This window comes from Oncorhynchus keta, unplaced genomic scaffold (genome assembly GCF_023373465.1).
Source record: "Oncorhynchus keta strain PuntledgeMale-10-30-2019 unplaced genomic scaffold, Oket_V2 Un_contig_21116_pilon_pilon, whole genome shotgun sequence".
Taxonomy (NCBI): Eukaryota; Metazoa; Chordata; class Actinopteri; order Salmoniformes; family Salmonidae; genus Oncorhynchus; species Oncorhynchus keta.
In genome coordinates, this window is record NW_026282317.1 from 39,004 (window position 1) to 56,398 (window position 17,395).

General features: G+C 47.8%; 1 protein-coding gene across 1 annotated transcript in view; it reads left to right on the plus strand.

Moving 5' to 3' along the window:
* Positions 1-17,145, plus strand: part of LOC127920900 (exocyst complex component 4-like) — a 40,892-nt gene extending 23,747 nt beyond the window's left edge. The window contains exons 2-4 of the mRNA XM_052504921.1: positions 10,695-10,831; positions 12,488-12,643; positions 16,857-17,145. Of these exons, the coding sequence (XP_052360881.1) occupies positions 10,695-10,831; positions 12,488-12,643; positions 16,857-17,130 (567 nt within the window). The 3' untranslated portion in view covers positions 17,131-17,145. The remainder of the gene's footprint in view (positions 1-10,694; positions 10,832-12,487; positions 12,644-16,856) is intronic.
* Positions 17,146-17,395: the final 250 nt, after the last annotated feature.

Consider the following 17,395-nt stretch of genomic DNA (forward strand, 5'->3'; position numbering starts at 1 on the left):
AGTTATTCTGGTGTTTCCGACTAAATGAGATTCCACCATAAAAAAACAATATGTTGGAACACCCATCTTTCTAGGGCCATATGCAATATAATATCCATTTAGATGTGATTCCATTTACCCACGTGTTGTTTGGGATGCAGCGCTCCTTTATCTGTCATAAAACAGATTGAGCCTAACCACCTCCTTGACAATTTTACAGCTGTTAAAAATGTCGATTTTGCACCTTATCAAAATGAATGAATTTCTACAATTTGGTCTGTACCTAAAATCCCTTTTACAGTATATCTAGAGAGAGAGGGACGGTTTGACTCAAAGTAGAACCGGCTCCTAGCAGTGTGGCTGCTGAAGGATAGTGTGTGTTGGGACAGATAACACGACTGTTTGTCTGAGGAAAGAGGAGCAGGAAGTTGGAATGTCAGACCTGTTAAAAACGGTCTCCTGGTTTGAAGGAAAAGGGAGTTTACTTTGAGCCCATGATACAAGTTCCAGCTGTCATGTGGCTTGTATGAGAAGTTTGATGAAAAGTAACATGATGTGTGTGGTGCTATGATAATGAATCTCATTGTACACTTACAGACACACATAGTACACACACACACACACACACACACACACACACACACACACACACACACACACACAGTACACACACACACACACACACACAGTACACACTCACACACACACTCAGAGTACACACAGACACGACCCCGCTGAGTGAACATCTCCATCTATAACCTGATCACCCAACTCAGTGGTTGCCATGGGTTATGCTTTGAGTGGGCGGGTTCCACCTCCGCCCCTCCTCCAGAGTGTAATGATGCGACCATCACCGTGGTAACCCCCTGAGGAGAAAGGAGGGAGAGAGAGAAAGGGATGTGTGTGTGTGTACATCTTCATTAGCACCATGGTACTATGTATTTCATTGCCTTCTGTGTGGGGGGGGTCCGGGGGGTCCCTCTCTGTGCTCCATTAGGTCCATATGGAACCTTTTTGGGGGTATACACAGTACACACACACACACACACACACACACACACACACACACACACACACACACACACACACACACACACACACATTATACACACACACACACATTATACACACACACACACACATTATACACACACACACACACACACATTACACACAAACACACACAGTACACACAAACACACACACCCACAGTACGCACAACACACGCACACCCACAGTGCACACACACACAGTGCACACACAGTGCACACAGTACACACACACACATAGTACACGCACACGTACACGCACACACACAGCACACACACAGTACACACACCGGACGTGTTCACTGGACGTGCTACGTGTCACAGATGTGCTGTTTTCAACTTTCTAGAGACAGCAGGAGCGGTAGAGATACTCTTAATGATCGGCTTTGAAAAGCCAACTGACATTTACTCCTGAAGTGCTGACCTGTTGCATCCTCTACAACTACTGTGATTATTATTATTTGACCATGCTGGTCTTTTATGAACATTTAAACATCTTGGCCATGTTCTGTTATAATCTCCACCCAGCACAGCCAGAAGAGGACAGGCCACCCCTCATAGCCTGGTTCCTCTCTTGGTTTCTTCCTAGGTTCAGTACACAAACACAAACACACAGTACACAAACACACACAGTACACAAAGGCACACACACACACACACACACACACACACACACACACACACACACACACACACACACACACACACACACACACACACACACACACACACACACACACACACACACACACACACACACACAGTACACACACACACGCAGTACAAACACCCACAGTACACAAACACACACTGTACACCCACAGTGCACACAGTATACACACACACACACAGTACACAAACACACACAGTACACACACTCACAGATACTTTCAGACACACACAGTGTACACAGTACACACACATGACCCCACTGAGTGAACATCTCTACATCTCTATAACCTGATAACCCAACCCAGTTGTTGCCATGGGTGATGCTTTGTTGTGGGCAGGTTCCGCCGCCTCCCATCCACCGGGGTGTAATGATGCTGCCATCACCGTGGCTACCCCCTGAGGAGAAAGGGGGGAGAGAGAGCGAGTGTTGATTACGAGGTTTGACAGAATGCTGTCTGGGGAAACCACGGCATTCTCAGGAATAGTGTTCGGGTCGGAGACACAACTCAATCTGTGTGTGTGTGTGTTGGGGAGACATCTGTTAAAAGGTGAGTGTGATATAAGCACACACAGCATCCAGGGCGATGGTGGTGATGATGATAAGGGTTTTAACCCACCCCGGCAAAGCACATTCTGCTCTTTCATGTTGTGACCCCCCTGTGGATACAGTCAAATACACAAGATTGTCATCTTACTGCATGTGGCATGTCTAGCTGGGCACTGTTGAATAGCGGAAACCGGGTTACTGACATTTCCCCAGATTTCCCACTCCCTTTTCCCGGGATAAACACCTGCGAGAAACCGGTAAAACAGAACTGTTAAATGATATGCTGTGTCTCTGTGTTCTCTATGGACCACGGCCTACTCTGCTATCTGCATGATGAATCACCAACGCTCCGAGTCGGGACCTCGCATCTCCATACGGAACGCAGTTTACAGTGCATGTTTCATCTCATCCTGGTCACTTCTTTTCTTGTGAGCGGTAGGACTACATTTGCTGCAGCATAGCTTATGCTACATTAATATCAGGATTGCATGCGTATCTAATTTACACATTTCCATCTTGCTTTTGGGGGTCACCTTATTTTTTTAATTGTAAAGATGCAAAATTGCAGCTACAGAGTTTTACAACAGCCTATCACTCGAATATCATTGCTTTAAATCAGTGCGCACGCGAGCACTCTGTCGTTCTCTCTCTCTCCATCAATTCTATTAAAACTGCATCCAAAATAGATGAGCCTAATCACCTAATCAACGTTTGGACACCTACTCATTCCAGGGTTTTTCTTTATTTGACTATTTTCTACATTGTAGAATAATAGTGAAGACATCAAAACTATGAAATAACACATATGGAATCATGTAGTAACCAACCAGATCAGGGTTAAACAAATCAAAATACATTTGAAATTCTTCAAAGTAGCCACCCTTTGCCTTGAAATCAGTATTGCACCCTTTTGGAATTCTCTCAACCAGCTTCACCTTGAATGCCTCTATAACAGTCGTGAAGGAGTTCCTACATATGCTGCCACATATGTTGGCTGCTTTTCCAACTCATCCCAAACCATCTCGATTGGGTTAAAGTCAGGTGATTGTGGAGGCCAGGTCATCTGATGCAGCACTCTATCACTCTCCTTCTTGGTCAAATAGCCCTTACACAGAGGTGTGTTTGCTCATTGTCCTGTTGAAAGACAAATGATAGTCCCACTAAGCGCAAACCAAATGGGATGGCGTATCGCTGCAGAGTGCAGGGGTAGCCATGCTGGTTATTTTTAAATATTTTTAATTGAGGCTTTATTTAACTAGGCAAGTCAGTTAAGAACAGCAAAATACCAGTCTCAACGTCAACAGTGAAGAGGTGACTCTGGGATGCTGGCCTTCTAGGCAGAGTTGCAAAGACAAAGTCATATCTCAGACTGGCCAATAATAAGAAAAGATTGATGGGCAGAAGAACACAGACACTGGACAGAGGAACTCTGTCTAGAAGGCCAGCATCCCAGAGTGGCCTCTTCACTGTTTACTATATAATTGGTTGTGTGTTATTAGTTTAAGCACACTGTGTTTGTCGAGAAATCCAGGTAATTTCAAAGGGTTCACATACTTTTCTTGCCACTGTATATTTCTCAATGTATCAAGGTGTTCTCCGACCTTGTCACTTTGTAGGCTGCATGTCCTGCACCAGCATAGCATGTTCTCTCCATGTAATACACTATCATTCAATACAATACAGTAATAGACTGCAGTCCACATTATAGACTTTTGTGTTTTTCTGTCGGGCATAATGTGTGGTAGCCTATATATCAGGCTCTGTATGGGATAATGGCACAATCGTTGGGCGATGGATCACAAAATGTCTTTAGTGTATGGCTCATCAGACTCCGGTAGCATAAGACTTGAACTTTGTTACCGATCAAACCTCTAATCAAATCCATACATGTATATGTTTTATATGCTTTTAAATGTCACTTCCGGTTTTGGTGGGAAATAACGGTGTTACCCTGGAGAAAAGTGATTTGTTCTTGGGTTGGAACATTTTGTAAAATATCGGGAAAATATTCAACCCTACTGTGCACATGCTGTCGACTTGACCCATACATTATCCAAACCCTTTCATTAGTTCATGGTGCATGATACTGTATGTGAATAAGAACACAAACATGCTGCTCTTTTTCCAGCCATAGAGAGCTGAGGTTGTAAATAAGCATCTCTCTGTGAGGAACTATGACATTCCGCTCTCAATTTGTGCATCATTCCATTCGAGAAGTAGTTGGTTGGATGCATTCACTGATGTAAACACTAACAGCGGGTGCTGATTGGCTGTGATCTGCACTTTAACTCACCAGAGAGGCCTTTGATTTGATGTGATCGGAGGTGACAGCTTGTGATAGGTGTTTTCCACTCTTCTATGAAGAGGCCTCGAGAAGAAGCTTTTTTTAGTGACATTTCATTGTCATGTGACTGTTTACATCTTAAATGGCGCCCTATTCCTATTATATTGCACTACTTTTGACCAGGGCTCATAGGGTTCTGGTCAAAAGTAGTGCACTATGTAGGGGTTAGGGTGCCATTTGGACACACACACTGAATCGTTCCTATGAAGTGAACACCAATCCTCAAACGGGAGGGAGGGAGAGAGAGAGTTTATATTTCCATTTAGATTGAAGCAGGGCCTAACATGTCTAATGCCATCCAGCCAAGGTTTGTTTGCAGAACTACTGCATGTGTTATTTACAATTTACTGCGTGAACACACGCACACCAGCACGCATACATGCACACTGGAACAAACACACACAGAAAGATAATCAACTTTTTTACTACCTTACAAACAAACACACATAGAAAGATAATCAACTCTTTTACAACCTTACACACACACACATATGCATGCGCACAACCCCCCACACACACACACACACACTGGAACAAAAACTTTTACAGAGAGAATCTACCCTTTCATAACCAAGCACACAGCCCCCCCCACACACACACACACACACACTGGAACAAACACTTTTACAAAGAGAATCTACCCTTTCATAACCAAACACACACCAAACACACACTGGAACAAACACTTTTACAAAGAGACTCTACCCTTTCATAACCAAACACACGGCCCTCCCGCACTGGGGTAAAGGGGAGTCACACATGAGTAGGACAGCGCCTGGCAGATCATTCATCAACGTCAGCATGGCCTCACGCCTCTGAGACTCCCTCTGCACACGCCGGACGGCCCACATGCTTCTGCTATTTCAGTGTGTGTGTGTATGAGCGTGTTATTTGTGTTTGTAGTACCCTGCAGACTTGAATGTGGGGTGACACGAGTCACAGCTGACACAGGAGTCAGCGGTTTTGGGTCAGTGATGAGAGTGACGTGGCGGAACGCACGGGGTTAAATGCTCTGGCCCTCTCAATCCATTGGGGCCGCCCCTCGATTAATGGGGAAACCCCTGACCCGTTTCAGGGGCACGACTGAGCCCCTTTACAGCCCTCTCCAGATCCCTCTCCAAGACCTTGAATGTGTGGATCTGTTCGTGACAGAGACAGGACAGCAGTACAGGGGTAGAAGATTTGGGATAGTTTCCATGTCAATTCAGTCTGTACATTTAATACCATTTGATTTGATCAATTCTACAGTTTCAGCAATATGGCAAGGCCTAGTAGTGGACCATTCAATAGAGAGCATCCACTGGGCACAGACGGCAGTTCAACGTCTAGTTTTGATTTACATTTGGTTCAGTTGTCAAATAACATGAATTCAATGTGAAATCAACCAAAAATATCACCATCTCATAGGATTTATGTTAAAAGTTGGGACTTTTTGCTCATCCAATCTGTTTTCCGCGTTGATTCAACGTCATCAATTATATTTTTTGGGTTGAGATTACATTGAAACAATGTTGATTCCACCCGTTTTTGACCAGTGTGCATCATGGCAGCTTTAAGTTCCTTTCGCTATTTCACTCAGGACACGCTGATGCACTCAAGGTCCAAAAATGATCAATATGTCCTGAATCATCACAATCAGTGAGATGAATGAGAGAAACTGTTCCTTAGATCAGTCTCTTTATAGGAAGATGACTAGTGTATTATTATCACACTAGAGCTTCAAAGTCATCAAGAACACATCCCGCCACTTCCACCGGATACCTCCCTGCTGTCGCCTGTATTCAGGAGTGTTTACAACTCTAATAACTGCTATTATCACCTGCTCAGGCATCGCTATGGCGATACCACTGCATTAACGGTGGCAGCCAATGACACGACAGTCTGAGTGCTCACTGTGCACTCTTTTCATCATTAGCTCTCAGAGATGGGGCCTTTCACACTCTGATGGAATTTATGCTGTTAAATTGCTGAATTTCTAGACCCATTTTTCTGTATCGCCGGCCTCAATTAAATTTGCTTTCAGCTGGGCTCCGACACAACATAGAACAAAAGGAAGTGCAAAGTGCAAGTCAGCCATGTTTCACTGTGTATGTGTGTGTGCTTTGGTTTTAATGCATTTTATAGAGGAGTACTAGAGAGAGTGTGACTGTGAGTCTGTTGCTTAAAGCTAGAGTGTTTGTGAAAAGAGAGTGAGTTGTCAATAAAGTTGTCTCATGGGAAAAGTTTCACCAGCCCCCAGAATGCATTTCGTCTCCTCCTTGTGTAACCGTTAAATAAGATGAAGAGGTCCCAATGTTGTCAAGACCTCTGTGAATTCTCTCTCTCTTTCCCTGTCTCTCTCGCCCTTCGTCCCTCTCTCTCTCCCTCTCTCTCTCTCTTTCCCTGTCTCTCTCGCCCTTCGTCTCTCTCTCTCTCCCTTCTTCTCTCTCTCTCTCTCTCTCTCTCTCTCTCTCTCTCTCCTTCTCTCGCCCTTCGTCCCTCTCTCTCCTTCTCTCGCCCTTCGTCCTTCTCTCTCTCCTTCTCTCAATCTGCGGCCCTTGATGACTGTTTAATGATTTCTGCTGCAAAGACGAATGGCTATGTTAAATGAGCAGAATTAGACAAGGCAAGCGGAGCCAGAGCATTTGTTCCAGGAGTAATGGATCTGGGATCCATTGTTTACCATTCCCGACCTGCTGATATCCAGCCTCACTAACTCATAGTAGGAGAGAGAAAGAATAGTGGACTTAGTGTTTAAACACCAAGGAAAGAAATAAAGAAAGAGAGAGAGGGGTCAAAAGGGGAAGATTTCATCGTTCATCATTCTTTTAAGTTTTTTAGCAACTGAAGGTGATTTGAAAGTGAAAGCTAACAGTTGTATGGCTGATTCATTGGAGTTGGCTTTAGCTCTTACCCAATAGCAGGATGGCCATCATCTCCTTGGCTTCACAGCGACTCCTTCCATCGTCTCTATGATGACAAATAGAGAAAGTCCTCTTCCTGGCTCCGTCACACACTCACTGGGGGTTCTGGACTGTGTGTGTACTGTGTGTGTACTGTGTGTGTACTGTGTGTGAACTGTGTGTGTACTGTGTGTGTACTGTGTGTGTACTGTGTGTGTACTGTGTGTGTACTGTGTGTGTACTGTGTGTGTACGTTTGACTGTGCACGTGCCTGTACGTCTGCTTGTGTCTGAAGTTCCAGCCCTGTGCTGAGTGAATGGGTCCCTGCGTTCCTCCGACAGGCTGGCACGTGGGCAATGGGACTGGGCGTCTGCGGAGTTTCATGACAGGGACCAGCCTTGGGTATGGGGCCGTGGGCTGGGAATGGGTCCCTGGCGGAGTTTCATGACAGGGACCAGCCTTGGGTATGGGGCCGTGGGCAATGGGACTGGGGCGCCCCCTGGCTGAGTTTCATGACAGGGACCAGCCTTGGGTATGGGGCCGTGGGCAATGGGACTGGGGCGCCCCCTGGCTGAGTTTCATGACAGGGACCAGCCTTGGGTATGGGGCCGTGGGCAATGGGACTGGGGCGTCCCCTGGCGCAGTTTCATGACAGGGACCAGCCTTGTGGAGCTCTGGGTATGGACAGCGCTACAGATCATTACCTCCCAGCAGGGAGAGGGACCAGGGGGCCAGCCAGTAGTCCCTTTAATCAGTAACTGCCCTGTTCAGGCCCCTGCTGTTCCCTGCTGACTACACCCTGCCACAGCTGGACATCTTCAACAGTGTAAGAGTTGGTACAGCCAGCTGCCACTGCTAACCAATACTGCTGCTGCTACTTACACGCTTTGAAGCACTGTGCTACTTCTAAACTAGCGGTTAGCACTGCTGTAGCTAATGCTAGTGAGTTTCAATGGATCACTCCACTGTGTGCGCTAGTATCAGTCTTTTTTTTAATCAAACACACTTTGTCTTGGTCTGACCCATAGAAACAACTCACACGCTAAGAAATGCATTTGTATTGATAAAATACCAGATGAAATGAATGGACATTATAGAAAATAGTGAGGAAAAATAAGTAAATAATTCAAATAAGAGTAAAGAAGATAGTTGTTCCTCACTGCGAGGTCCATACAGAAATGGTTTGTCGAGATCGGTGTGGAAGAACTTGACTGGCTTGCACAGAGCCCTGACCTCAACCCCATTGACCACCTGTGGGATGAATTAGAACGCCGACTGCGAGCTAGGCTCCACAGCAATGTTCCACCATGTAGTGGAAAGCCTTCCCAGAAGAGTGGAGCCTGTTATGGCAGCAAAGTGGGGGACCAACTCCATATTAATGCCCATGATTTTGGAATGAGATGTTCGACCAGCAGGTGTCCAAATATTTCTGGTCATGTAGTGTAGGTCTGTGGCAGTGATTTCAGGTTAGGTGTGTGTGTGTGTGTGTGTGTGTATGTGTGTGTATTGAAGTGTCTGCTTCCGTCCTGCTATTTGTTACGCTACACTGGCGAACCTGTCATGACTGTAGGTTTGTCCGAGCTCACTGGCGAACCTGTCATGACTGTAGGTTTGTCCGAGCTCACTGGGGATCTTGTCATGCGTATAGGCATAGGTACACACCTACACACACACTCACCTGATCTCTCTCTCACACACACACTCTCCTGATCTCTCTCTCACACACACACTCACCTGATCTCTCTCTCACACACACACACTCACCTGATCTCTCTCTCACACACACACTCTCCTGATCTCTCTCTCACACACACACTCACCTGATCTCTCTCTCTCACACACACACTCACCTGATCTCTCTCTCACACACACACTCTCCTGATCTCTCTCTCACACACACACTCACCTGATCTCTCTCTCACACACACACTCTCCTGATCTCTCTCACACACACACTCACCTGATCTCTCTCTCACACACACACACTCACCTGATCTCTCTCTCACACACACACACTGTCCTGATCTCTCTCTCACACACACACTCACCTGATCTCTCTCTCTCACACACACACACTCACCTGATCTCTCTCTCACACACACACACTGTCCTGATCCCTCTCTACACACACAACACACTGTCCTGACTCTCTATGTCTCTCTCACACACACACAGGATCACACTCACCTGATCTCAGTTTTCTCTGACACACACACACTGTCCTGATAGGACTCTTTCACATTGTCATACACACACACACACACACACACACACATACACACACACACACACACACACACACACACACACACACAAAGTCTCCTGTGTCTAAGTCTTCACACACACACACTCTCCTGATCTCTCTCTCTCTCATCACACACATTACACACCACACACACACACACACACACACACACATTCACACACACACACACACACTTCCTGATGTGTCTCTCTCCACACACACACAGACAGTCCACACACACCACACACACACAGGACACACACACACACACACACACACACCTCCTGCCACTCCTCTGACATGGTGGTATATCGTTGACAATGACAAGCTCCCAACAGCATCCAGTCCCTGACAGGAGAATATAGTCATTGTTTTAGATTGGTTGCCTGCTGACGGCTTTGCACATCGGACAGGAGAGACTTGACAGTCCCACTCCTCAACACTGGTGTTACACTGCTTCAGGAAACTTCATCTGCTCTCCTTCTAGTGGCTGTTAGGAGATCCTGCATCCCAAATTGCACCATATTCCCTATATAGTGTACTACTTTTGTCCAGAGCCCTGGGACCTATATAGAGAATAGGGTGTCATTTGGGACTCATTGATATGTTTCGTGGTTAAGGGAGGACAAGGGAGTGGCTGAATTACAAGGATCACTGGGCTCATAGCTGAGGCGACAGTGACAGTTTTGTGGTTGAAATGAAAAACGTTATGTGGGATGAGGTTAGGACTCTTTCACATTGTCATACCACAATATGTTTCATATTTATTTATTTATTTGATATATCATTTCAACTGCCTTCTTTTTTATAATGAGAACAAAGAACAAAACATAGTTTCACTAGTGTCTAAGTATTAACAGCTGAAACATATTCTCTACTTCTCTCCATGTAAGGAGCTTGATTATTTCTGCCTGGAATGAAACATTCCATGTATCATTCTGAATGTGTTAAGCCTGTATTTGTGTGTCCTCTCTAGAGCACAGTAGTCGTGGAGAAGTCCATCCAGGACCTGATGACTCTGATGCAGGACCTGAGTGCCTACTCCAACCAGTTCCTGGAGATGGTCTGTGACAAGCTGAAGGAGTACAAGGAGGTCTGCAACACCTCGTACAGGTAAGAGTTAGACTGACTCAGGACCAGCTGAAGGAGTACAAGGAGGTCTGCAACACCTCGTACAGGTAAGAGTTAGACTGACTCAGGACCAGCTGAAGGAGTACAAGGAGGTCTGCAACACCTCGTACAGGTAAGAGTTAGACTGACTCAGGACCAGCTGAAGGAGTACAAGGAGGTCTGCAACACCTCGTACAGGTAAGAGTTAGACTGACTCAGGACCAGCTGAAGGAGTACAAGGAGGTCTGCAACACCTCGTACAGGTAAGAGTTAGACTGACTCAGGACCAGCATGAGGAAAGTGGTTCCTCCCTTCCTTGCTAGAAGGTATAGAAACACAAATGTCATTTCACTCCATTTGTTCTGCTTGAGGGTATATTGTGCTTCAGCAGTGCTCTCTCTCTCTGACACACCCTCACACCTGCTGTGCTTGTCTTCATCTGGCTGAACCCCAGAGAGATTTAGGCTGACCTGTGCAGATGGAGACCCAGCGCTCTGACTCCCCTCCTCTACCCCCCATTCTCTACCCCTCCATTCTCTACCCCTCCATTCTCTACCCCTCCATCCTCTACCCCTCCATTCTCTACCCCTCCATCCTCTACCCCTCCATCCTCTACCCCTCCATTCTCTACCCCTCCATCCTCTACCTCTCCTCTACCCCTCCATCCTCTACCTCTCCTCTACCCCTCCATCCTCTACCCCTCCATCCTCTACCTCCCTCTACCTCTCCTCTACCCCTCCATCCTCTACCCTCTACCCTCCTCTCCTCTACCCCTCCACCTCCTCCTCTACCCCTCCATCCTCTACCTCCTCCTCTACCCCTCCATCCTCTACCCCTCCATCCACCCCTCTGTCCTCTACCCCTCCATCCTCTACCCCTCCCTCTACCCCTCTACCCCTACCCTCCATCCTCTACCTCTCCTCTACCCCTCCATCCTCTACCTCTACCCCTCCATCCTCTACCCCTCCATCCTCTACCCCTCTACCTCTCCTCTATCCCTCCATCCTCTACCTCTCCTCTACCCCTCTGTCCTCTACCCCTCTGTCCTCTACCCCTCTGTCCTCTACCCCTCTGTCCTCTACCCCTCCGTCCTCTACCCCTCTACCCCTCTGTCCTCTACCCCTCTGTCCTCTACCCCTCTGTCCTCTACCCCTCTGTCCTCTACCCCTCTGTCCTCTACCCCTCTGTCCTCTACCCCTCTGTCCTCTACCCCTCTGTCCTCTACCCCTCCGTCCTCTACCCCTCCGTCCTCTACCCCTCCATCCCCTACCCCTCCGTCCTCTACCCCTCCATCCTCTACCTCTCCTCTACCCCTCCGTCCTCTACCCCTCCATCCTCTACCTCTCCTCTACCCCTCCGTCCTCTACCCCTCTACCTCTCCTCTACCCCTCCATCCTCTACCTCTCCTCTACCCCTCCATCCTCTACCTCTCCATCCTCTACCTCTTCTCTCACCTGACCAGGTGTTACTCCCTCTATGGGTGTGTAAACACTGTGCCTCAGCTGCCTGCTGTGTGTCTATGGGTGGTTCTGTGGACTCAAGCACTGATCCAGCTAAGCAGTTATCCTCATGCAGGCAATCTGTCCTCATCCACCCTCATGCTATGCTGTCTGTCTGTACTGTACAGTTGAGGATCTCTCTCTGTCCTGTGTGTCCCAGGGGCATAGTCCAATGTGAGGAGAAGCTGACCATCAGTGCGTCGTGGTCTAAGGACGAGGACATCAGCCGACTGCTCCAGTCTCTCCCCAACTGGGCTAACATGGCCCAGCCCAGACAGCTCCGACAGAAGAGAGAGGATGAGGAGGACTTTACCAGGTCACACATAAACACACAGAACAGTATCCTCACCACCCTCACACAAACACACAGAACAGTATCCTCACCACCCTAACATAAACACACAGAACAGTATCCTCACCACCCTAACACACACACACAGAACAGTATCCTCACCACCCTCACACAAACACACAGAACAGTATCCTCACCACCCTCACACAAACACACAGAACAGTATCCTCACCACCCTCACACAAACACACAGAACAGTATCCTCACCACCCTCACACAAACACACAGAACAGTATCCTCACCACCCCTCCACCCTAACACAAACACACAGAACAGTATCCTCACCACCCAAACACAAACACACAGAACAGTATCCTCACCACCCCTCCACACACACACACAGAACAGTATCCTCACCACCCGAACACAAACACACAGAACAGTATCCTCACCACCCAAACACAAAACACAGAACAGTATCCTCACCACCCTCCACACCCTAACACAAACACACAGAACAGTATCCTCACCACGCAAACACAAACACACAGAACAGTATCCACAGAACACCACCCTAACACAAACACACAGAACAGTATCCTCACCACCTAACACAAACACCACAGTATCCCCAAACACAAACACACAGAACAGTATCCTCACCACCCAAACACACCACCCTCCACCCTAACACAAACACACAGAACAGTATCCTCACACACCCCTCCACCCTAACACAAACACACAGAACAGTATCCTCACCACCCAAACACAAACACACAGAACAGTATCCTCACCACCCCCACCCTAACACAAACACACAGAACAGTATCCTCACCACCCCTCCACCCTAACACAAACACACAGAACAGTATCCTCACCACCCAAACACAAACACACAGAACCACCCTAACACAAACACACAGAACAGTATCCTCACCACCCCTCCACCCTAACACAAACACACAGAACAGTATCCTCACCACCCTAACACAAACACACAGAACAGTATCCTCACCACCCTAACACAAACACACAGAAACACCCTAACACAAACACACAGAACAGTATCCTCACCCAACACACAACACACACAGAACAGTATCCTCACCACCCTCACACACACACAGAACAGTATCCTCCACCCTAACACAAACACACAGAACAGTATCCTCACACAGACCCCTCACCACAAACACACACAGAACAGTATCCTCACCACCCGAACACAAACACACAGAACAGTATCCTCACCACCCTAACACAAACACACAGAACAGTATCCTCACCACCCAAACACAAACACACAGAACAGTATCTCCAAACACCACAGTATCCTAACACAAACACACAGAACAGTATCCTCACCACCCAAACACAAACACACAGAACAGTATCCTCACCACCCTAACACAAACACACAGAACAGTATCCTCACCCTAACACAAACACACAGAACAGTACACACCCTAACACAAACACACAGAACAGTATCCTCACCACCCGAACACAAACACACAGAACAGTATCCTCACCACTAACCTAACACAAACACACAGAACAGTATCCTCAGTACTACCCCACACACACACAGAACAGTATCCTCACCACCCGAACACAAACACACAGAACAGTATCCTCACCACCCTAACACAAACACACAGAACAGTATCCTCACCACCAACACACAGAACAGTATCCTCACCACCCCTCCCACCCTAACACAAACACACAACACACCAAACACAGAAGAACAGTATCCTCACCACCCTAACACAAACACACAGAACAGTATCCTCACCACCCTAACACAAACACACAGAACAGTATCCTAACACAAACACACAGAACCCTCCACCCTAACACAAACACACAGAACAGTATCCTCACCACCCTCAGAACACCACCCTCACAGACAGTATCCTACCCAAACACAAACACACAGAACAGTATCCTCACCACCCAAACACAAACACACAGAACAGTATCCTCACCACAAACCCTCCACAGTATCCTAACACAAACACACAGAACAGTATCACCCAAACACAAACCACAGAACCCTCCACCCTAACACAAACACACAGAACAGTATCAAACTCACCACCCTAACACAAACACACAGAACAGTATCCTCACCACAAACACCCTCCACCCTAACACAAACACACAGAACAGTATCCTCCACCCTAACACAAACACACAGAACAGTATCCTCCACCCTAACACAAACACACAGAACAGTATCCTCACCACCCTAACACAAACACACAGAACAGTATCCTCACCACCCAAACACAAACACACAGAACAGTATCCTCACCACCCCTCCACCCTAACACAAACACACAGAACAGTATCCTCACCACCCTAACACACACACACAGAACAGTATCCTCACCACTAACACAAACACACAGAACCCTCCATCCCTTCATCAACATGCTGTGGTTGAACAAGTCAGACATGTACAGGAAGTAGTGATTGCTCCATAAGGATGTAATGTTATTTACCTGAAGGAAGGAGGGATCCAAATCATTTGGGAGGAGAAGGTGGGTCATTGTTATTGACAGAGCTTTCAACGTGTGCTGTCTGCAGGAAGGATGCTCACTGGCCTGGAATTGTAAATAAATCAATGAATGGGTGATGGCTTTAAATGCAAAGAGAATCTTTTAGGCTTTTTTTATTTGAGTCATAACCACAGACATTTTGAACATTCTTTTGAGGGATTTGAGGCTACACGTCTGGCAACCCAGCGCTCCTTTTGATCACATTTTGATCCTCTCTCCTCCTCAATCTCCTCTCTCCTCCTCCATCTCTCTCCTCCTCAATCTCCTCTCTCCTCCTCCATTTCCTCTCCTCCTCCATTTCCTCTCTCCTCCATTTCCTCTCTCCTCCTCCATCTCCTCTCTCCTCCTCCATCTCCTCTCTCTTCCTCTCTCCTCCTCCATTTCCTCTCTCCTCCTCCATCTCCTCCTCCATCTCTCTCCTACTCCATCTCCTCTCTCTTCCTCTCTCCTCCTCCATCTCTCTCCTCCTCCATCTCTCTCCTCCTCAATCTCCTCTCTCCTCCTCCATCTCTCTCCTCCTCAATCTCCTCTCTCCTCCTCCATCTCCTCTCTCCTCCTCCATTTCCTCTCCTCCTCCATTTCCTCTCTCCTCCTCCATTTCCTCTCTCCTCCTCCATCTCCTCTCTCCTCCTCTCTCCTCCTCCATTTCCTCTCTCCTCCTCCATTTCCTCTCTCCTCCTCCATTTCCTCTCTCCTCCTCCATCTCCTCTCTCCTCCTCCATCTCCTCTCTCCTCCACCATTTCCTCTCTCCTCCTCCATCTCTCTCCTCCTCAATCTCCTCTCTCCTCCTCCATTTCCTCTCTCCTCCTCCATTTCCTCTCTCCTCCTCCATCTCCTCTCTCCTCCTCTCTCCTCCACCATTTCCTCTCTTCTCCTCCATCTCTCTCCTCCTCCATCTCCTCTCTCCTCCTCCATTTCCTCTCTCCTCCTCCATCTCCTCTCTCCTCCTCCATCTCCTCTCTCCTCCATCTCCTCTCTCTTCCTCTCTCCTCCTCCATTTCCTCTCTCCTCCTCCATTTCCTCTCTCCTCCTCAATCTCCTCTCTCCTCCTCCATCTCCTCTCCTCCTCAATCTCTCTCTCCTCTCTCCATCCCTCCTCTCCTCCTCCTCTCCTCCATCTCTCTCTCCTCCTCTCTCCCTCCTCCATTCCTCTCTCTCCTCCTCCATTTCTCTCTCCTCCTCCATCTCTCTCCTTCCTCCATCTCCTCTCTCCTCCTCCACCCTCCTCTCTCCTCCTCCATTTCTCTCTCCTCCTCCATTTCTCTCTCCTCCATTTCCTCCTCTCCCTCTCCCTCCATCCTCCTCTCTCCTCCTCCATCTCCTCTCTCCTCCTCAATCTCCTCTCCTCCATCTCCTCCTCCTCCATCTCCTCTCCTCCTCCATTTCCTCTCCTCCTCCATCTCCCTCTCCTCCTCCATTTCCTCTCTCCTCTCCATTTCCTCTCTCCTCCTCCATCTCCCTCTCTCCTCCTCCATTTCTCTCTCCTCCTCCATTTCCTCTCTCCTCCATCTCCTCATCTCCTCCTCCATCTCCCCTCTCTCCTCCTCCATTTCTCTCTCCTCCATTTCCTCTCTCCCCCTCCTCCTCCTCCTCCATCTCTCTCTCCTCCTCCATCTCCTCTCTCCTCCTCCATCTCCTCTCTCCTCCTCCATTCCCACCAATCCAGGGCGGCATTTGCCAAGGAGTCAGAGGTGCTGACGGGTAACCTGGGTGACAAGCTGATCCCGCAGAACGAGATCCTGCGTGACGTGAGCGACCTGAAGGCCCTGGCCAACCTGCAGGAGAGCATGGAGTGGCTGGCCTCCAGACTCAAAGGCTTCTTCATCAACCTGCCCCACGCTGCCAGTGAGTATACACGCACACGTGCAGAGGCAGGCATACATACATACACACCTTATGGCTTCCATTCATGCAGGGTTGGTGGGGTGTGTGTGGACTGAAGGGCTGCTTGTTCAACACCTGTCCCACACAGCCAATGAATGAACAGTATACAACACAAGGAGGTTCCATAATGCTGACACGGACTGTGTAACGTTTTGTTCTACGTACTGCCACTGGTATACACATCCACTCACAATGGTATGTATATGTACACACACTGCAGTCTGACAGTCATGATTAGTAGAAGTAGTTATTTATTCTCTGTCACACACACACACACACACACACACACACACACACACACACACACAGCAGTAGTTTTCC